Source organism: Athene noctua, chromosome 3 (assembly GCF_965140245.1).
Source record: "Athene noctua chromosome 3, bAthNoc1.hap1.1, whole genome shotgun sequence".
In the NCBI taxonomy this organism is placed as follows: Eukaryota; Metazoa; Chordata; class Aves; order Strigiformes; family Strigidae; genus Athene; species Athene noctua.
In genome coordinates this window covers 2,647,390-2,669,318 of record NC_134039.1, presented here as the reverse complement: position 1 = coordinate 2,669,318, position 21,929 = coordinate 2,647,390, and the positions used below count along the sequence as shown (strand labels likewise).

The 21,929-nt window shown below is 41.9% G+C and overlaps 1 protein-coding gene across 2 annotated transcripts in view; it reads right to left on the bottom strand.

Annotated features, from left to right (window-relative positions):
• The window catches only part of ATXN10 (ataxin 10), a 120,205-nt gene extending 106,480 nt beyond the window's left edge, over nucleotides 1-13,725 (bottom strand). For both annotated transcript variants that reach the window (XR_012633272.1, XM_074901192.1), the window contains exons 1-3: nucleotides 13,594-13,725; nucleotides 8,116-8,307; nucleotides 4,992-5,074 (exon numbers count right to left, since the gene is read on the bottom strand). Coding sequence is in view for 1 of the 2 variants with exons in the window: in XM_074901192.1 (XP_074757293.1) it covers nucleotides 4,992-5,074; nucleotides 8,116-8,307; nucleotides 13,594-13,718 (400 nt within the window). In the remaining variant the exon portion in view is untranslated. The remainder of the gene's footprint in view (nucleotides 1-4,991; nucleotides 5,075-8,115; nucleotides 8,308-13,593) is intronic.
• Nucleotides 13,726-21,929: the final 8,204 nt, after the last annotated feature.

Genomic DNA, 21,929 nt, shown 5'->3' with positions numbered 1-21,929 from the left:
TTTCAGATTTCAGAGATGAATCCTAAATCCAGATCTCACACTCTAAAATCTAAAGATCCATCATCTTGACAAACCTCAACGTACCTTCCCAAAGGTCTGCTGGAAAGCTTAAGATTTGCCATAGGAAAAAGGAGAAAAAAAAAAAACGAACCTCACAACCAAACCAAGACACATGCTATGAAGTGAAGGAGATTTTCTACTTGGGCTTCTGACAAGGATACTTCCTATGTCTGCTGCAATCCCTAACATACTGAACTACTTCTTAGCTTTTAAGAGATCTGGGTCTGCTTTAAGTTCAGTTAAAGTTCATCTGGCAGCTTCATCAGCCTGCTCCTCTGGCAAGTGTTCTTGGTCTTTGTACCCACAGCAGAAAAACAAAAACCAACTTGCTATAATGATGCTTTTCTCTTTTTTTTTAATTAAAAAAATAACTAAAACAAAAGGGATGTGGAGAGAGTACTACGAAAATTCCATTAAATCTGTATTCTGGAAAGACTTCGGGTTTTTTCTAAGACTAAAAGTAAAAATTTGAGGGTTTGGGGTTTTTTTCCCATTTGTTGGAAGACTGTGGTCTTAAATCAGTTAACGAAGAAACATAACGGGCCTTCTTGCATGCAGCATTTTCCCATGAATAGGTACAGTTCCTGCACCTTCAATCTCTATTAAATTAATTCTTAACTGGGGAGGGAGAGCATAGCATTTGTCATCTTTGTCTTCCCACCAGGAGTATCCAAGCTCCATAATTTAAAAGGTTAAGTACCTCCTTAGACAATCACCCACTTCCTAGACATTCAATACAGTTTTAATAACACTGAGATGAAGTCCAGTTTTCAGATACCATCCAAGAAGTGCAGCACATGGCTTTTTCTCTCTTTGACTGGGAAATTCTACCTCTCGTAGAGAGAAGGAGGGAGGACTTCTGGAGCAAGAAGAAAACGGAGCACATTTACAAGTCCATGTGACTTACCTGACACAAATCAGTCTTGATGCTGCCCAGAAGGGCTACAAATTGTTCACCACTTGTTAAGCATCATTGCCTATCAACCCCTGAGCTCATCTAGCTGTTGGATTTCACTGTACAATTCCTTAGAGCAGGTTCCCTTCTCCTACAGAATAGGAATTGCTCAAGACAAATTAGTACTATGTATTGTAGTAAACAATTATGAAAAGAGAAACTAGGCTATGGAATGCAACTAAAACTAACGTGGGAAGTAAGAAGGGAGGAAGAACGAGGACAAACAGTGACCTGTAGCAACATCATGCAGGCAAGGCCTAAAAATGTTCTTTTAAAAAGCAAGATTATTATCGCAGGGATGGATGGCTTGCAGGTGGGGTTGGACAATCTTTATATCCCATATGTATGAATTAACTAGTTATTTCTAAACATATCTGAAGCCTTAAAGAGCTACTCCAGGACAGACATACCAACTCACCTTCAGGTTTTCTGGCCCATTGCCTCAGTGGTTTATCATGTACCCAAAACAGCAGCTTTTTCCACAGCTGGCTGGGACAAGTACATTACAAGCATGCAGGAATTTACCTAACTTTTTATAGCACTAAAAACCAAAAGACATATGCTGAAAACTTGCAGTAGAGTTGTGAAGCAAGGAGCCAAATTAACCACGTATATAACACTTGGGTCTAAGAGAAACTGTTAAAAAAAAGTGTTTCTCCTAGCAGCAAAGAGGCAAAGGAGTTGAGATTTAAATGAATGCATCTTAGCAACAGTTTTTAACCACACAGCTTTGCACAGCACCTCCTTTTTTGCTGCTTTGATCACTAATACAACGTTACAACAGGCAATTCCTCTCCTTCCCTTGGAAGCACCATACTGGTCACAGTAGTGGCCAGAGAATATATACTTTATTTCATTTCTGGTTTTATCCATTACAAATTTCACTACACTGAACTTCCCTACAAAAAATACCACGCTACTCAGACTTGCCAGTCTTAACAGTTACCAACAGATAAAAGTGTGAAAACATACCACAGATCAGGTTAAAATAAGTCTCCATAAATAATTTTAAATCTCTCCTCTTCATAAATATAATAATGTTGGAACTTGACATTTATTTCTCCTACAATTACTTGCTCTGGGAATCTGTCACAGGGACATGAACTGGAAGTGTTGTTCACTGTGCAATACAGCATTACCACTTTATCCTTGTATTTTGTTGCTATGGAAGCAACACGAAGGTATTTAAAATACCTTAAGGATATAACAGGCACTCAGAGGGATCATCAAATCCAAGCAACCATTTACAGGAGGAAACAGGATACATATCCAAATGAACAACTTGAAATATTCCACTTAACACATAATTATCTGCTAGAACAAAATACTCATGCTACTCTTGCCTTGCGACCCAATTTCTGTGTGAAATATGAGGAAGAGAATCACGAAGCAGAAAAACAGTTAATACACACTGCAACATTTCCTAATTTCATGGGCTTCTTTTGTTTCAACAGTGCTATCGAAGTCCAATTTCACAATTTGGCTCGCTTTTGAAAGTATGATTAATAATCCACAGCTGAATGTAACTTAACTTCTGAGGTACACCTTGCTGAAGGAGTTGGTGCTCTAAGCACTAGCTTAATTTTCACTTTGAACAAAGTTCATCAGATCACTCAGCAAGGAATTAGCAACACTTGCTTGTCTATAATTTTTTGTTGTTGTACTGACATCAATGGAACACCTAAGCCATGCTCATCACAGATGTTTCCCAGTGAGATCAATACTACACACAGTATCAAACCAACCATCTACCCTGGGTCAACACATCAAATTTTAGTTACAACTCAAACTGATTTGTTGAAGAGCTATGGCACAAAACACGTTTTACTGAAACACTGTTAAAAACTTTCTGGTCAATGACCCCCATAATTCAGGTGATAAAAAGAGATTTTACAACACACTGGCTAGGAAAAAGAATCTGAAGCAGTTAATCAAATTATTGGGTTTCACCCCTCTTCTTTCTTTTTTGCTGAGTAACATTTGCTGCTGCTGCTCCAGATCCCAGCAGCAGGAGAACAGCACACGTGCACATGACAATCCATCGAGGAGGGGTCAGCAGCCACAAGACTAAAGGGGAAACCTCAGGCCATGCACATAACCAGCAAGGGGTACACCCTGCTCACTCCCCTGCAGGTGCCGGTGGTGTTCTCACACTGCTATTCCCAATGCTTTGAATAAGCTGAAGGTGGGAAGTCCGCTTCCCCAGGACAGCCTTTCATGGACCCGAGCAAGGACAGGGTAGGGCGGGACAAAAATCACCATTTCCTTTCTCATCGCTTCTTTTTTTCCTCTTACGGGTCTGTGAAGGGGTTCACAACCCTGGGGCAGGACATTCTTGCCTTCTATGCCTTTTCTCAGTCCCCCCTGTCCAACCCTGTGACACAGCTTGAGTCACTCCTGTGTGTTACCAGTTCCTCCTCTTTATGGTCGTGGCTGGAGAAGACTCCGGGGAGCCCTTAGAGCACCTTCCAGTACCTAAAGGGGCTACAGGAAAGCTGGAAAGGGACTTTTTATAAGGGCATGTAGTGATAGGACAAGGGGTAATGGTTTTAAACTGAAAAATGGTAGATTTAGATTAGATCTAGGGCAGAAATTCTCCCCTGCGAGAGTGAGGAGGCCCTGGCACAGGCTGCCCCCTCCCTGGAAGGGTTCAAGGCCAGGTTGGACGGGGCTTTGGGCAACCTGGGCTAGTGGAAGGTGGCCCTGCCCGGGGCAGGGGGGTGGGACTAGATGAGCTTTAAGGTCCCTTCCAACTCAAACCATCCTGGGATTGAGCAAGCCCTCTTTTTGCGCCCCGTAGGGTTTAGTTCTGGTCCTCCCACACTGAAGGGCTGTGCTAGCATCACTGATCCTGCCCTGGATGAAGGATTCCAGCAACGGGTGAAGGAGCAAACTTGGCTTAAGCATAATACCATCACATGTCTGAAAGGCTTTCTTTTGAGCCAAATATAGCAGCAAAAGGAAAAACAGTATCCTGGACTTCACTGCTCTTTCCCAGCTTCATAAAGGTGTTTGAGGGTAAGTTACTGTATGACAGTAGTTTCACTTGCTTTCACAAAATTATAGAAAAGCAGCAACAGGAACCCAGTAAAAACCTCATCCAAGTAATGGGAGTGAAAAGAAATAAAAGCAACATGAGAAACCAAATGTTCCGTACTCTGTGCAACCACAGACAGTAAAAACTGGGGTCCAATGCTCTGTATCAAGCTCCACATGCACACACAGGGAAATGCAGATTGTGAGAAGAATTACAGAAAATGCCTTAATATCCAGTGAAGTGAGTTTGGTAGAAATCTGGAGCAATAACTGCCATTAAGGAGGAAGGATACCATAGTCAGATTTTTCTCTTCACTGCGTGAAAACAAAAAAATCATCCATTAAGGAAATATGAACACTATTCAAATTAGTACTTAATTCTTGGCAGATATTACCCCAAATGGCCAGCAACTACAGTACAGAAATTAAAATTTAAAAAATAGTAATTTTTAAAAAGTCACAGCTAAAATTTGTTTCCTGGGATCATATAAATTATTTCAAGTGTCATCAAAATAAAGAGTCTTTCTCCATTTCACTACGTTTGCAGAGCAAATAAAAAGACAGTGAAACAGCAGAACATATTTTGAATGAAGGTATTACAAGAACTTTTCCTTTCTGCTATTCAAATATTCTGGTTAAGTTTAAACAAGTTTCCACATATCTTTCCTTTAACAATTCACAAAAAACAGCTAAGGGAAAATGCAACGGGACTAGACTTAGGGATGAGGGCTTTTTCAAGCAGCATAAGAGAAGGGATGAGAGTTTGTTCAACCAGCATAAGAGAAGGCTCCCCCAATTCTTAACTGCAATTCAAGAAACAATTACGCCTGCTTACGAAATAAAATGCATTAGTAAGGTGACATCACACCACCACAAGACTTTTGCATGTTAAAAAAAAATACAGCGCAGGCTACATATTTAACAAAATCCACAGCCTTACCGGTCAATAACAATTCTTCTTTGGTTTTCATTCCATCAAGCAACTTGATTAAATGGACCGATGTGGAGATGAGACCTAAGTTCCTATTATTAAATTGGGAGGAAAAAAAAAAAAAATCCCTTGATATGAATACACTCAAATAAAGTGAAAAGGCTTTTTACTGAAGTTAACAGCAAGACTTTAACATCTTCAGAAACTAAAATAAAAAGCAGTTTCTCGTAGTTAACTGTGCCTGACTATCAGTAGCCACATCATTACCAGCAGAAGCAAAACAAAGGGGTTTACTGCATCAACCCGCATATTAACAATTTTAGATACAGTACGTCCAGAGCTAAGTACCATTTCCTCTCTTTTTGCCATTCTTCTGAATCAGATGTTAAAAATTAGCAGGTTTTTCCTGTAATTTAAACAGCTTTATCTGTGTAAAAAAATTTTGTTTTGTTTGAAGTTCAAATGCTCAGGAAAAGCGTTAATGTACTTAGGAAAAAAACTTTTGAGGATTTTAAATATCAATGAAGCGATTAGGGATGGCCATCAGATGAACCACAGGGACAGTTCAAAGAGAAACAAAACTCTCAGAGGGAAGCAGAGAAGGTCTAGCAATCATTTATCCTTTCTCCAGTGAGAAGGAATCATAGGTAGAATCCCAGACTGGTTTGGATTGGAAGGAACCTTTAAAGATCATCCAGTCCCACACCCCTGCCATGGGCCAGGACACCTTCCACTAGACCAGGTTGCTCAAGCCCCATGCAACCTGGCCTTGAACCCTTCCAGACATGAAAAACATGGTGATAGTGACGATAAACCAGTGAAGCCATTTGGAATGAAAAAAAAAAACACACAAAAACAAAAAAAAAAAAAAAAAAAAAAAAAATACTTCTACGGCCAAAGATCAGCAATCCTGGAGGTAGACAACATTATAGGCCAGGACGTGCATGCAACAGCAGTGAAAAAACAAAACTCAAAGAATACAGCATAAACAGATGAGGTTTTCAGCTTTTAAGCTGCTTGTACTTTAGTAGTCAAGATTTCTGAGAAGAGATCAGCCAAGACAGAGTGCTTGAAACTTCAGAACACAGCAATACCTTCTCTACCTAACCTCCACACCCGTGCACGAGTTATTTAAAAATACCATTTTGTCACATGTGAATGCTGAGGAATTGTCTTCTGCAGATGTTTTCTAGACACACTCCTCATTAAGTTAGGAAAAGAAGCCAAAGATACATTTATAAATATATAATACACACATGCACACTGGTATACATACAATCTATTAAAACATTTCCCATCCCTTCAGACCCCAAATTTCTCCACAGCACACAAAGCAAAACAACCTGACCCTGGAAGGAACAAAGCTTTGTATTCCCCAGTAGTTTAAAAGCTGTCACACAATCCATGTGCTTACAATCTTTGCATTCTTTCCTAGAAACAATCAGTTTCAATTTGGATCAAACAATCTGTAGTTTGGGGGTGCTTTTTTGGAATATCTGAATGTTGCACACTTCAAACCAACATCAAAGGCACATTCGTTTCCCTTCCATTCACAACTTTTGATCATTCAGGACATTTGTTTCCTAAACAAGTTGTGCATTTGCAACTGTTTAAAATCAACACAAACAGATGGCAGATACAGAGCTGGCTCAAAGCACGGAGCACCGTATTAGAAGGAGCATAAATTATTATGCTGCTACAAAGCCAAAACTGCATCTGCTGAGTGACCCACCGAATCCTGTTAGAAACACGGTCAGAACTTTCTCTACACAGAGGCCTTCCCCCTCCTGCAGGCTAAAGGACAATTATTAGCCTCCAGCTTCCTAAACCAGCAAGGCTCTGTTTAAGTGCCTAGTGAGGGCAAGCACGCAGCACAAGAATAACCAGTGCAGAGCTCATTCCTGTCCAGGAGCAGGCTGGATATCTGAATTTCATTATTCCATCTTCCACTAATTTTACTTTCTAATGGAATTCAGATAGCCATGACGAGGTTGTATTTGTCATGCTACTGAAAAGGGCAATTGTGCCAACTCCCAGCCACAGCAATCTGTTCCTCCCAGGTTTTGTTAACACGAGTCACTAGGGAGCTACAGTAAGCTACAATAAGGAACCCAGACTGGCTGAACATCTACCAGCAAAAATTTGTAAACAAGCATATAAATTTTCTGTCAAATCAGTTCCTTGACCCACACCATGATCACAAGTGCTAGTACCTCCAGATACAAACAGAGTCTGGACTTTACCTTATTCTAAAAGTAACAGCTTTCCATAAAAGTCCTGCAACTTTTGTGGCATTAACAAAATTCTGCCCCAGCACAGAAGATGTAACTTTGTCCCCTGTAAAAATTATATTTAGTTCAATAAACCAAATTTGACAAGTCCCAAGAAACCAAATTTCAAGACTGTATTCCACAATTCTTCATTATCTAACAGACTTGTAGCATGTTTTGGGGGTTTTCGTTGGTTGGCTGGGTATGGGTTCTTGGTGGGGGAGGGAGTGATGATATTTGTTGTTGCTTTGGGGTTTTTTTTAAACTAGCAGGTAGACTACCAGGTTTTCAGTAACTACAGCTGGTTGTATCCCAAGCATCCCCTCAATGTTGCAACAGACAGAGGCAAATAAGAGAGGTTAAATAACTTCAGGAGTTAGACTAACTTCTTATCCATTAATATCAGTTTACCTGTATATGTACCAGAGTTGAATTTTACATGCTGTGCCTTGCCACAACTGCCAAACAGATCTAAATGTACCTTAAAAAAACATACTAATCCTGTAACTGATAACTGACTGCTTACACATTACGTTATCCAAAAAATTAAAAAGAAATGAAAGAGAAAAAAAGGACAGTTCTACAATCAGACTTCCAAACTGCTTCTATCATTTGCATAATCAACACATACTAAGGACACAAACGCTTTGTTCTATTATTCATCAATGCCCCAAACTCTGACCTACAAATAGGTCAGCTATTTTTGTTTCTTACATACTTCATTTCAAGTGATTGCATCAAGCAGGAAATACCAGTTAATAAATCAACTAACACAGCGGTGTAAAATAAGAATCTCTCTATAAAACCACACAAACATCAGAAGGTTATATTTTTGTATGGGTTAAAATGGATCATAACCATACCTCATGACATGTTGATTCTTGGCACACTCCACACAGGCATTCCTCAGACATCTGAAACACTCTGTTATGAGCAGCAGGCAGGTGTTTAGATCTACCAATTCACAGGAGTCCTTACAGGCCCGCTCAATTTCACTTGAGGCGTTCCTCAGGATTTCCAGGACATCCCGAAATACATTTTCTTCTGCCATTTCTCTGAAATAAATAAATTTGTAGTGAACCAAAAAATGCACTGCTATCAAAAAGCCTATATTGTGACAATTACACTTCTTACTGTAAACCCAAAGATGTTTCTGCAACAATCTTTAACTATTCATATTATACAAGGTCTTTTGAGCAGAAAGAGCAAAACATATGCACACAGTCACACCACCAGCCTCTTCAGAGAGAAAAGAGTGAGAGAGTTGTGTTGCCTTACTATTCTTCACAGCTTTCCAACAGTTCTTTGGAATCTTAATTAAAAAAACAAACAAACAGTCTTCCTAATGCATATAGTTACCATATTTATACATGACACTGCATGTTGTTTCAAGAATTAGGAATTGCTTTAATTATAATGAACACAGTTTAGATGTTCAGCTCTAGATGTTTCAGAAGAAGGAGGTATCAGACACTCTGCTATAAAAAACAGCCTGCCACAAATTTCACCAGAGGGAGAAAGAGAAGTGGTGAAGAAAGCTGCTGGCTGCCGTGTGAATCAAAGCCAAGGGAGAAAGTCAACTCTGTCTCCTTCAGCAGACAACTGGTAAAAAGAAGCCACTCCAAAGAGTGTTTATGACATTCCTACAGGAAAGCTCAATAAATCTGCCCATCCAAAACTTCTGACAAGAGTCAGAAAAAGGAAATCCAGATGCAGCCACCTTGAACCTTAAATAGACTTGTCATGTACTCAAGATCAAACAGGAAAGTTAGATCTGAGACATAAGCTTGAGAAATACCTCCTAAGCTATGAACAGCAGGAAAAGATGAAATGGAAAATAATATTAAACAAAATACGTTCACACAGAAAATTCTTCCTAAAGGAGAATTTTTTAATTTCTTGATCAAATGTTAGTGGATGATACAGTATTACCTGTGTTCTGCTGCTCACTCAAATGTCTAAATATTTGCACAATTAGAAATTCTACCTACTCTTTATCATAAGTGATCACATGTCGATAAACCAAACCACAGAATCATGGAATCATTTAGATTGGGAAAGACCCTGAAGATCGAGTCCAACCGTTAACTGACAGTTCCACCACTAGACCATGTCCCTAAGCGCCACGTCTGCGCATCTTATCTGTAACACCCTTACACATGTCTGAAGACTATCCTATTTCCTATTCCTGCTCCTGCCATCTTCTCTTTCCTACATTAACTAAAACCAATCCTCTCAGCCTTTACTCACAGTTCATGTCTTCTAAGCCTCTTACCCCTATTGCTGCTCCAACAGTGACACTTCCAGGTTCATCTACATCTTACTGACTACAGAGCATCCACTACTGAGGTCTGTTAGGGTGTGGAGCAGACTTAAAAAGGAGGGAGAGCACTTGTACTGCAAGAAATACAACATGCACAAATATCATTCAACTACTACAACATAAGATTTCAGATCTCCAGGATGTATTTTATTCTACAACCTCACAGTCGATCAAGACCAATACACTTACATAATCTCCATCTACATGAAAACATAAAAAAACCCCACCCCACCATCAATGAGAATTATTGGGGGGTTGGGGGGAAGCTATAATTTTACAGTTGTGTAATACCGAGGGGAAAACACCAAAGTGGCACAACAAAGACCAAAAGCAGCTCTGCCTCTCAGTCATAAAGAAAACAGCGGAGTTTATATAACCAGAAAGGTTTGGAATTTGGTTTTGGTTTTAAGACATAAGAAAAGACATTCATGGGACTTGAACCTTTGACTTCCAAGAAGTGGTACAACTTCTGCCACTTCATGACAGTCATGCAGGCCAAAAGCAGCTCAGTGGCTGACGCGCCACGGTACACATGGTAAATGCATCCAGACACAACTTTTCCCAAACGTCAGAAGAGCTACAGTCTGGGAAAGGAGCACCCAGCCAGGCCCCATCCCAGACACACAAAAGCCACGTTTTCTCTAGTGAGTGAAGATGCCATACAGAATCATTAGCTGTTAGTCAGCTGAATTTTTAAACACTGAAATTATTCTAAAATAGGAAAACTCTCAGTCCAACTGCAGTTTCCTTTTTACTTGTCTATGCCATGTGTTGGATTATCACATGAAACTGGTCATTTCCTGACCCAACTTCAAAATACAGAAACCAGTGGTCAGTGCAAGACATGTACTATTGTACAACATTCAATTATTTGAAATTGGTAAAACAGAAATGAAAAAAGCTGCAAGTACTTTTGTGCACGTTCTTGTGACTCTACTGGTAAAAGGACACCTTAAAGTTATTCTTATCCTGGGAGGGTTTCTACTCTCATTACGGAGTTATGCAGCAGAACAGAAGATTTAGTCAGACGCGGGATCACAAGCACGATGTGACAACTTTTCACTTAATAATAGATTGAAAGTAAAAATACCCTAAGAGCATAGACGTTTCCAGTAAAATACAAAGATGAAACTCCTGTGTGTCCTGACAGAGCAAGTGTGAGGTGCATAAGTGCCTGTCCTCACTGTATACGTGGAAATAGCTGCAGTTTTTTGACCTCCAAATCGCTCTTGCACACTGAAAGAATATGAATGTGCTCAAGCCAGATCTTCCTGGGCAGAAATCAAATCTCTTCCTACAACATAAAAGCCTAAGTGAACAAGCAAAAGGTGTTCCAAACGAGGGATTACTTAAAGGCTGTTTGATGAAGCAGGATTCTATACAGAGAAAATGTAAACACAATTCTTAAGCAGTTATACATCATTAAAATTTGTGTACTACAAAGAAATTTTACTTAAAAATCATCCTTCTGCACAAGAAGTGAAATTCTCAAATTAGAAAGGAGGGCAGGAAGTGTTTAGCTAACATTAAGAAATCAGTCAGGAGTGATTTCAGGTAACTGTTCCACAGCAATGCTTGCAACCATTATAAAAAAAATAATCTTGCCCAGCAGACAAAGATTCACAAACAGATAAAAATAGCAGCTACAAGTATTTAAAATGTATTTTTGAAGTGAAAAGTATTTTCCTTCCATAGCCTCTTCCCTAATCTTTAAATATTAATCTTTAAGACTGGTAAATAGCTTTTAGATTAAAAAATAACTTTCTATTGTAAACAGGCCTTGAAATTCATTCAGAACTGGTCTGTGGATATTCCACGGACTTCTGTTTCCTATGTTTTGTTGCCTAAAACAGGATCTTCACAATTTGCTGCTGTCACCTGTCCCTGAATTCAGCATTGAGTAGTCAGCAGGAATACAAAAGGGTACAGCAGCTCAGCTCTCAGACAAGGAAGACATGCACAATTTCTTAAGTCAAAACAAAGAGTCAGAATTCATGTATCCATGCCAAAAGGAAGATTACTGTCACTCCTTGTAAGACCTAAGTGCCTGACTGTTAAAAATAGAACAGATAACATCACAGTGAACAAAGAGCTCAAAACATTAATGCAATGCTGTTCAAAAGACCAGGGCTCCAAATATCATGAAATTAGTCAGGAATTATGCAAACAATCCAGAAGTTTGCAAGTCTATATTTCCACTCTATGTTTTAGGTACTTACACAATTCCACTTGTGTAAGCAGAGTCCCTAAAATGCCTTTAATGTATTTATCTTCACAATATTCCTGGTAATAAAGACATTTTCTTCCTTTTATAGATTGCAACGGAAGCATAAAAAAATCAAGTCGCTTGCTCAAAACCACTGGAAGTCTCGAGTAAAGCACACAGCTGAATTCAAGTCTCCCAAATTCCACAACATGGTCTCATAGCTGGGGCAGTATTTCCTCATCTTATTTGCTTCTGACTTACAGGCCACAAGAACTCACATTTTAAAATTATTTTGTTTCCAGAAGCACTGAACAATCACATAATAACAAACGAATTGTCACTAAGTATCACAACGTCAAATACCAAACATCCATTGGGTTGTGCCTTCTGGTTCAACGGCACCAACAACGGTATTTTCTGCCGTTGGCAAATTTATTGCTAAAGCTGCTCTCAGATCCATTCCCTTACATCCTAGAGGATGTAAGCTAACACTACAGCTTTGTCCTTCTGGAAGGGCAATTAATATCTCTTTCAGCCCACCTGCACCCACTAAATGTGGCTATTTTGGGGAACATCCACTCCTCTGTCAAACACAGTGGCAGATGTTTCAGGGAGGAAGGCAGGAAACAGAGAAAGCATCAGCCAAGTAAGCCCAAAGTTTGCACAGGTCCCCCTCTCTTCCTCGAGAAATTGAGATGAACACCAGAAGAATGGTCTCCTGTACACGTAAAGATCAGAAGAGCTTTAGAGTACATCTTCCCCCACACTCCCTGACTTTTAAATGTGCATTTAATTAACAAAAGTAGCATTGGGAATTAAAAAAACACAGCAAACAAACAAAACAAAACACCTCCATACTTTTATGCTCAGCTAAAATGTTTGATTTCTTCATTCTTAGGTGTAACAACCCTCAAACAGTTACTGTCAGGACGAGGAAACACAAGCTTCAGACCAACCTATGCCTCCTCCCACCTTCCAGGAAGAGCAAAAACTGGGATTCTAAGCCCAGTCACGCAGCTGAACTTCTGCATGTCCAACCTTTGCCCAAGCAAACAGCAGTGTGTGGTACTGCAGAGGTGTCCCCTCGACCTTATAGACACAGTAACACTCCATACCGGCTTTCTCCAGTAGCTCCATGCTCTCTCTCCTGATTTCAAAGGGCTCTCCTGATTTCAAAGGGCCTACTACAGGGCCTCCCCAACCTTTCCTCCCACTGAAGCCACCACAACCCAGCACGTGCCTTGCTGCCAAAGCCTGCAACCACCCGCCTCATCCCAAGGCCTTGGCCTCGCACGGGCACGACACAGTCCCCCAGCACGGCACATCTTACCCATTTCGGGCCACCCCACAGGGCTCCACTGGAGCTTTTTTGTCCCACAGCCGCTACTCCCATGGCTACAGTCCCCCTGAGCGCACCTGCCCAGGAGGGCAACTCTTTGTCACCTGCAGCTGGGAGGCACAAAGCTTTTCCCCCTCCCCTGGGCCTGCCACAGGCGCAGGGCCACGAGCCAGTTCGTCATGGGGACCCCAAGGGAAAGGAGAAGGGACAAGTCACCCCCCCCGAGCCCCACAGGCGACTCCCGGAGCCCTCACAAACAGCTCTGGCGGGAAAAGACAGAGATTTCACAGCAGGGACCGGCTCTGTGGGCATTGAGGGGCCGTTCCCCTGCAGCCGACACCCCCCGGGCCAGGAGGGCGCCCGGAGCGGAGGCAAACCCAGAGCACCCGGGCCCGCCGCCTCCGCCGCTTCCCGCCGCCGGAGCTCCCTCCCCCGGCCCACGTGGCCGCGGGCGGCCCCTCCTGCCCGCTAACCTGGGCTGCGCCTCCCGGAACAGCCCCGCCATTGCCCGCACACTGTCCAGGCGGCTCTCCGGCGCGGCCGCCACAGCACGGCCCAGCCGCGCCGCCGCAGCGGGCACCGCTCCCGCCGCCGCCATCGCCCGGCCCGGCCCCGCCCCGCACGGAAATGGCGGCGGCCCGGCCCCGGCCGGCGGCGCGTGGGGCCGGCCCGGGGCCCGGCGGGAAAATGGCCGCCGGGCTGTGGGGGCGCGGGCGGGAGCGCTGCCTTCTGCTCCCGTGAAAGAATTCACCGTGGGGACAACTTCCCGCCTCTCCTCAGGAAGTCTGGTGCTTCCCCACATCCCATCTGTTGTTCGAGACGCCTGCCTTTAAATAAATATTTAATTTTTGTTGTGTCGGCCCACAGAGGGTAAAGCCCTGCCTTCTCCTCCCGTGAAAGAATTCACCGTGGGCACAACTTCCCGCCTTTCCTCAGGGAGCAGGGTGAAGGCTGCCTGGAGTCTGGTGCATCCCCTCATCCCATCTGCTGTTTGAGACTCCCGCCTTTAAACAAATATTTTATTTATTTATTTATTTTTTTAAATTCCAGTCTAAGTAAATATTTCAGCATGTTCTAAACATCTGTGTGAAAAGTCAACATACACATCAGGGGAAGAAACGAAGCGTGCCGTGAATAAAAAGGCTAATTGTGGCCAAATTGTTAAAGAATTTCACCAGACTTTAAAACTCTCCTACACAACAGAAACCTTCATTAAACTGGAACTAAACTACATTTACCAGAAAAGTACCTGAAGGAACCTGAAAGCAATACCTCCAACAGAAAATGTAAGTCAGAAAAACCCACCTGTGATTAATTTCTCCCTGTTCACTCCTTCCCCCGTTTTCCCCTCGTGTCCTCAGCTCCCCGGGCCGCTGCGGGGGGCGGAGGGCACCTTGTTGCCATCCCAGCACTGGTCCCTCCGTGGCTGTTCCTGAAGGACGTATCCCTCTTTTCGAAATAAACTTGCATGTCTTGGGTTACCAGTGGGACGGACTGTTTATGATGTCCCCTCTCCGACTTGTTTGTACATTAATAAGTGCCATTTCCAGGCCTCTTCCTGCTAATTATTGTATATTACTGATGCAAAACCAACCGGCTCTTGACGGCTCTATAGCAAAAATAGCTTCAGATAACAAGTCGAATTCAAGTAAGTAAAAGATGCCAGTCAAGACCCATCACAGTCATGCAGATTATTCCTGCTAACAGTTCCTATTACTTTTAACAATTGCCTGCTCATGGATAAAGTGTAATTTGTTTCAAAGGCAATGAAACTCAAGATTAAAAATATTGAAGCGTCACAAAGTGTCCTGGCTGTGGCCATGCTGTGCCTGACAGCGATGACTTGGCTGCAGCACATAACAAAACCATTCTGCACATTCTTGCTACCATTCAGTAGTCCTGGGCAAGCAGCAGATCACAACTTCAATGAAGGAAGCAGCAGAGTACGCTAAAATCTGACAAACTAGTCACGTGTGCTCAGTGAAAATTATCTGCAAATGTATAATTTTGTATTTAGTTGTATCCTACCCTGTTTGAGAAGGGATGCCGTTTGCCCAGCAGTCCAGTTTAACTCACTGTCTTCATCTTTTAGCTGACATTTTGCCAAACACAAATCTTGTAAGCAAGTTTTTTTAATTTACCCTTTATAAACATATCTGTTTAGGGATTTTTTTTTTTTAAAAAAACGTCTGATGTTTTAAGGTGACCGTTAACCAGCCTGCGCTCCATTAAGTATTCGGATTTTTCGTGCAGTGCACTGATGAGTTACATTGCAAAATATTTCAGATCAAATAGCTGAAAATACAGACTAGACCATGGATGTCCAAGACATCAGATGGGGATGCATTAGTTCTCTAATTCAAACTAGTACATTGTTAAACTTTCAACTTAACCCCAGCTGACTGTAAAGGAAGACAAAAGCAACTCATTCTTACCCTGGGGCAAGGTTAGCTAGCATACAGCAGCTCCACATATAAATATGTTCTTTTTAAGAACACTTAAAAAGCAATGAAGAACAGAAAAGTCTTTTTTTCTGGCAATCTTAACAGAGCCCTGATCTTAGTGATATTCCAACAATTTCCATAAGCCAGCTTTACCCTGTTCAGACTTGCTGCCTGTTTCATCAAATGCCTCCTCCATCAGTATTATTGATTATTACTTGTGGATCCTTGTGAAAAATAGTTTTGCCTTGTATATGATCTCTCTTGATTTATTTTTTTTTCTGCTGTAAACAGCCACAGCATTTTTAGTTTTCCTCATTTTAGGCTTTCCTTGCTTTCATTCATTCTCAACAACATACTCAGAACCACCTTTACTACAAGGTTATGCAATACTTTGAGATAGGCTTTTCATAAAGGAGTTTTGCAAGATCTTAGGGATATCAAATATAGAATTTAGTCATTTTTACCAGATTACTCACAGATGTTACAGCTTAAGCTCATCTGATCTGCCTGATTCTGTGAACAGAGACAGATCCCTTAAAGATCCAGTTTTTTCCTCAACGAGCTTACAGTCTAAATAACGTTTGTTTTACTTAGCACAGATTTAAAGAACTACAAGAAGGGAAACAATCCACCTAGAGCCGACTACTCCATCTGAAAAGAAAGTTATGCAGAACCTATTTTTGAGGGTTCTGCATAAAATTAAGAGGTAGACCAGTCTCTTGAGGCACTGGTGTTTGAAGCTGGTTGGAGAGAAAGATCCATCCCAGCGGAGACTCTGGAGGGAGACGGTTGCCCTGTTTCAGCAAATGCAAAGGAGGCAAAGCCTGTCAAAGTCTTTGAATCCTTCACGTCTCAAATAATTGAGAGATGGCCAAGCAGTCTAATCACAACTTTAGTATACTAGCCTTGCCCTTTTTTTATTGGAGGAAACTTCCACCAGAAAGTAAAATCTGGGCTCTGGAAAAAGTTACACTAAAGTTAAACTAAAGTTTACACTGAAGAAGCAAATCCCACAGCATGTTATATTTCCGGCATAAATATTAGTTTTCTGTCTCTTATTTTGGGCCTGTATTAGATTAAGTATGACTTGGGCCACAGAGCTTTGAAGCTGTAGACCAAAGCTTTTATTTTTGGTCTAGTACTTAATAGGATCCAGTGAAACTGATTGATGCTCTGGGGAAAATGCTTTTGATTAGCCTTTGTTGGTGAGCAGTGAGCCCCATGGCGCATCCCCTGAGCTGTGGAGCACACCGTACCCTCATGCCTGTCCTCACCTTCCCACTTACACCAGGCAAATTACAGTAATTGGCCGAGGAATTCTGAACACCTATGTTAAGATGAGGAAGACCACATCTGGGAGGAGACAGCACCACCTTCTTAACCACCAGAGGTGGAACACAAAACAGCTTTTACCTTTTCTGGAGGTACTCAAGAGCAATGAAGAGTCCATATGAAATGGATGCTGTGCAGACTGCCTTCATCCCAAGAATAGCTATTGCAGTCCCAAGCCAACAACTCCAGAGGTTATTTGGCTTCAGATGAGATGTTACACATATGTCTGAGGGCCATAAAAGAGGGTTTGCGTTTGATGTTGAGTTGTATGTGTCACTCCTTTGTTATGTAATAGCAGAAATAAATTTAATTCTTCACAAGAAAGAAGTCCCTCCATCTGGAAAGAAAGCCTGCAAGGCCCTGGAGGAGATGTTCAAAGCGCTTTGCAGTTTGTTATGGAAACGAACGGTGTCTTCCAAGAAGTAAATACAGATGAAATGCCGTCCCCGGCACAGTTGTCAGGCTCAGAGCCACTGCAGATACTCTCGCCTCATTTGTTAGATGCAGTCCGGTTTCCAGAGTGAACGAGGAGTTTCATAACCATCATCTGCCCCTCACAAAGTTTTTATGCCACATTCACGTGGTGTTTTTGTCAGGGTCGGCGTTACCATCATCATGTTGGGCAACTGTACGAGCATGTGGAAAGACACAATCCTTGCCCTGTTCAGCTGGATTGGAGAGACACTATTTAGGTACCCAAAGTCTAGTTCCTTCATAACCTGGGCAATTTCATGGTACATTAATTTCAACTCATTCGTGTACCAGTTGATTTACATTATGTAGAATTTAACGTTGGGGTTTGGTCTGGTGTGGCGGGAAATGCAGCTGCAAGAAGGCTGGTGCTAAATTAAAGGAGATTACGTGTACACTAATTTACATAGTCCTGCTGTTTTCTGTGTGTAAGAGACACAGAGATTGTCTTACACAGCATTAAAGTACATGTCAGCCCTGGGAGCGCGAGAGCTGCATCCAGCCCTGCCTCATTGCCTCTGTGCTTCTCCAGTGTTCCGATCTTAAACTGTATCAGCCAGGAAACACCCAGGGAAAGGTCATTTTTTTTTTCTCTGCTTGTCATTAGCTTTGCCCTTGGCAACAGCTGCCTCTGAGGACAGAGGAAACACTCGTGCTATTTTACCACCTCCGTCCTTTCCCCATCCCGGCCCGTAGGCGCTGTGCATGGCTCTGCCTGCACCTTCCACGCATTTCTCAGCTGTGCCTCTCCTGTCCTCCAGCTGAAAATACCTCTTGGGCTGTTTGAATGTGAATGTGAGGTGGCCAGGCATCCTCGGGAGATCCTAACCAGTGCCTTTCTCTGCTTGCCTTTCCCCTGCCTCCCTCCTTTGCCGCAGCGACCTCTTCCCTCCCAGTTGGTTTGTAGTTGTGACGCGAAGCAATCACCGTCTGCGAGGGCACAAGCAAAGCAAAATCCTTGGCCAGGGAGAGGCCTCCTGTTTAGAAATTTCTCCTTGTGGATACAGAATCTCCCTATTACTACAGGGTTTAACAGTAAATCTCACGTTCGGGATTTAATTACCACGACTGGGAGGAACCCAGTGGCAAAACCCTTACTGAGTTCTGTGTTGTGCCTGCATGCGTGTTTACGCGTATAAAACCATGGCGTGTGGTGTATCAGAGACAGGGAGACCTGTACAAAGCGTGGGGAGTTATTCTCTGTTATTGTACCAGATACACTGAATCAGGACTCAGATTGGCACGTGGGGAGTGAGTTCTCATTTTTGTGAGAGCCAGGGTACGTACGGATTGGGACGACTAAGGAGGTGAGCGTAAGCAAAATAGAAAATGGATGCGTAGAGGAGAAGGTGGAGTACAGTCCGCTCTCTATCAGACACTCTGAATGACGTTTTTCTTTTTCCTGTAGGCTGAAGTAATGCAAATTTGAGTAAAACTAAACCTTTAAAAAGTCACTGATTTTTCCTCTTTTTGAGTGTCAGTTGACAATGCTATAGTTTAACACTGTGGCGGGGGAAAAATTCAGTTTAATGTCTGTAGGAAAGGACAGGGCTGCTTCAGACAGTCCCCAAAGCAGGGAAGGACATCGCTCTCCACAAGGCAGGCTGCTGTCGATACTGATCACGAGACTCAAGAAGAAAAGATGGATGTGGGGAAGGTGACAGTAAGCAGTGGGTTTACAGAGGCATGCCCAGAAATGGATTGCGCTGCATAGAGACAGGCTATCTGAAATAAGTTATGAGCATTTTGTTTAAAGTTTTGTGGGAAAGGAGGATTCTTGAGGAGGACTGTGCAGGTGAGAGTGTGCAGTTACTAGTCTCCTGACCTTTTCAACTGCCCAGTGTTATTTTAAGTCCTAGACTCCCGTGTGAAAATGCTCCCAACGAGCAGCACTAAGTTTGAAAGTTGTGCCATATAATATAGATTTCCCATACAAATACAATCGGATCTCATCTCTCATGTGAAAATCTTGGCTTTTCCTGTGTTTTGATAGCAGCAACAGTTTTTCTGGACTTCAGCATCCCGGACAACCGAGCATCCAAAAAATTGCTATTAAATAAGTGCACATAAATCACTCCTGTGCTCTATATTGAGCTCACCAGGCTTTGTGCATACATGGAGTAACTCTGTATCACAGGACAGAGAGTTCAAGCAGACTCACTGCTTTTCCATGCAGCGTGTAGTCACTCTCCACATGCACATTAAACCTGACATGCTGAGCTTGTATCACGTTTGCAGAGCTGCACGTGGGAAACTTACCTTTTCGGGGCTGCAGAAGCCACCGGTTAGCATCTGTGAGCAAAATCCTCCAAAATCCTGTGTACAATCCTGGAAATATTATCCTGGTTCTGCTGTTTGGGAAATCTAATTCATCTGCTGAGCCTGTAGTCCAGCCTTGCTCCTTCAGTTGTCTTATACTACTGGATGGTGAGAATACTTTCTGAAATATCATCTTCCCCGAAAATAAAAATAAATATCCCTACTAAGGAACAGAAATAATAAAAACGTTTCTCACCACCTGCTCGCTGACAGGGAGTAAAATGACATGCACTTAAATATTTTTGAGGAACTCACAAGTGAAGTAGTCCTCCTGGAGGGCAAAGACAGGGGCTAAAAGAGAAAAAGAATGAGAAAAACCCAATGCAGTGACTCAGAGTATCTCCTCTTTTGGGTTACTGCTGGTGATTGGAAGTGAAGAATTGTAGCTGTGATCCTGACCTTGCCTGATCCATGCTCTCTACTATGAAATAGGGATTAAACCCCTCCAGCTCTGTCAACAGTCTGACATCTAGTGGAGGTAAAATAATGGGCTGCAGAACTCGGCCTAAAATCATCTCTTGAAAACCTGTGGGGAGTTCGTATTAGTCACTGCAGACGTTCAGGTCATTTAATTCGTTAATTCTCTTTGGGAAATATAAAACGGTTTTACGAGTGAATCTACAAATCTTTATTGTAAACGGAAATCACAGATGATAGGTACATTTGCATCCTTTCGTTTGCGCCTACACAGAGATAAGGTTAGGATCTAACTAAATCACATAGAGCCAAGACTTTAAAAGGCTTTCTGTACTGACAATACCGTGTCAGCAGATAAGCTTTGTAAAACGAGGGCAACAGGACTGAGATTTGTGTCTTGGGCGTTAGCAAACAAATACCTACAAAGTTTGGGTTTTGGAGCATTTATGAGAGGTCTTATGTCACCTTAAGGAATAATATTTGAGAAGATGCTGCTGGTAACTTGGAAGCTGCCATATGCATTGTCTGTCTGTCTCTAAGGACAAAATATATCCAATTATAGAGAGAGATTTGTTAGACTGGCTGACAGATACAGAACTGAGAAATGAAGGGTTGAAACTTCAATTCTCCAGAATCTTTTTTTTTAGGTCTTTGTCAACTTTTGCGGCTATAAGAGAAGTTTAATAGCCACGAGAAAAGGGTAGTGAAAATTTGGGGTATTAATTGCGATATAATACTGTGAAACTTGTGAATATCCAGTTAAAAATCTCAGATCTTATTTTCTTAGAATTGTCCCACGCCAGCTTTATATTCCTGTGGAAGAAACACGCAACCTAAACTTTTAAAAAGGGAACAAATATTGCTATTAAAGCAACATCTTCAGAAGATTTCTGGATGTGACGATGTTTTACTGCCTTTTAATTTCAAAACTTTAACGCACCAAAGAAATATCTGATGAAGCTTTGCTGTCATACCTGTGGACCCAAAAAAAAAGAAAATTATGGTTCTTTTAAACCAGTATGTAAAGGCTGTCCAAAATGTTCATCTAATTATGTATCTGAAGGGAAGCTTTGATCCATCCATGTTTTATGGGTTTTTTTCCCACAAGATCATGTCAGTAGACTAAAGTTAAGGGATATATAGATTAATATTTTTTTTAAAACCACCATCTTAAATTCCTTGAGCAGCCACAAATATAAAAGAAATTACATAATTTCCATCTGCATGTGCTGATTACACAGTCAGGGTGAGGTTAATGGTTGGACTAGATGATCTTTAAGGTCTTTTCCAACCTAGATTGATTCTGTGATCGTAAGGTTCAGCTTCTGCAGAAGTCATTATTTGTATTTACATGACAAGATTCTGATTTTCTAAATTTAAAAATCCCACACTCTTTAATGACTGGGAGTAATAATGTTACGGAGCTATAAATTTCCCAGCTTGTATGGAGATAAAAGGAAGTTTTGAAGGAGGGTGTTGTCCGTCTGCTCACCTGGGCAACGTCCTCCTTAAGCCCACAACTCACACAAATAAAATCAGCCCACTCTGTTTGCATCTGCCGGCCACACATTATCCACTTGCTAGATCTAGACTACATGGGTTTTATTAGCTTCTCCTGCATCATTTACCAGCCTCTGGATGTGCCTGGTACCTCGGTAACCCTGCACGCAGTTATTAGGTAATATAAATTAATAATTAAAATAAATATTAACGATTAATACCGTGCAAACACAGACATGTTCAAGACACTGTCAGGGATGGGCAAGCCTGTTTTTTGATCTAAGCAAGTGCTGATATTCACTGAATACAAATACCGGTTTCACTCG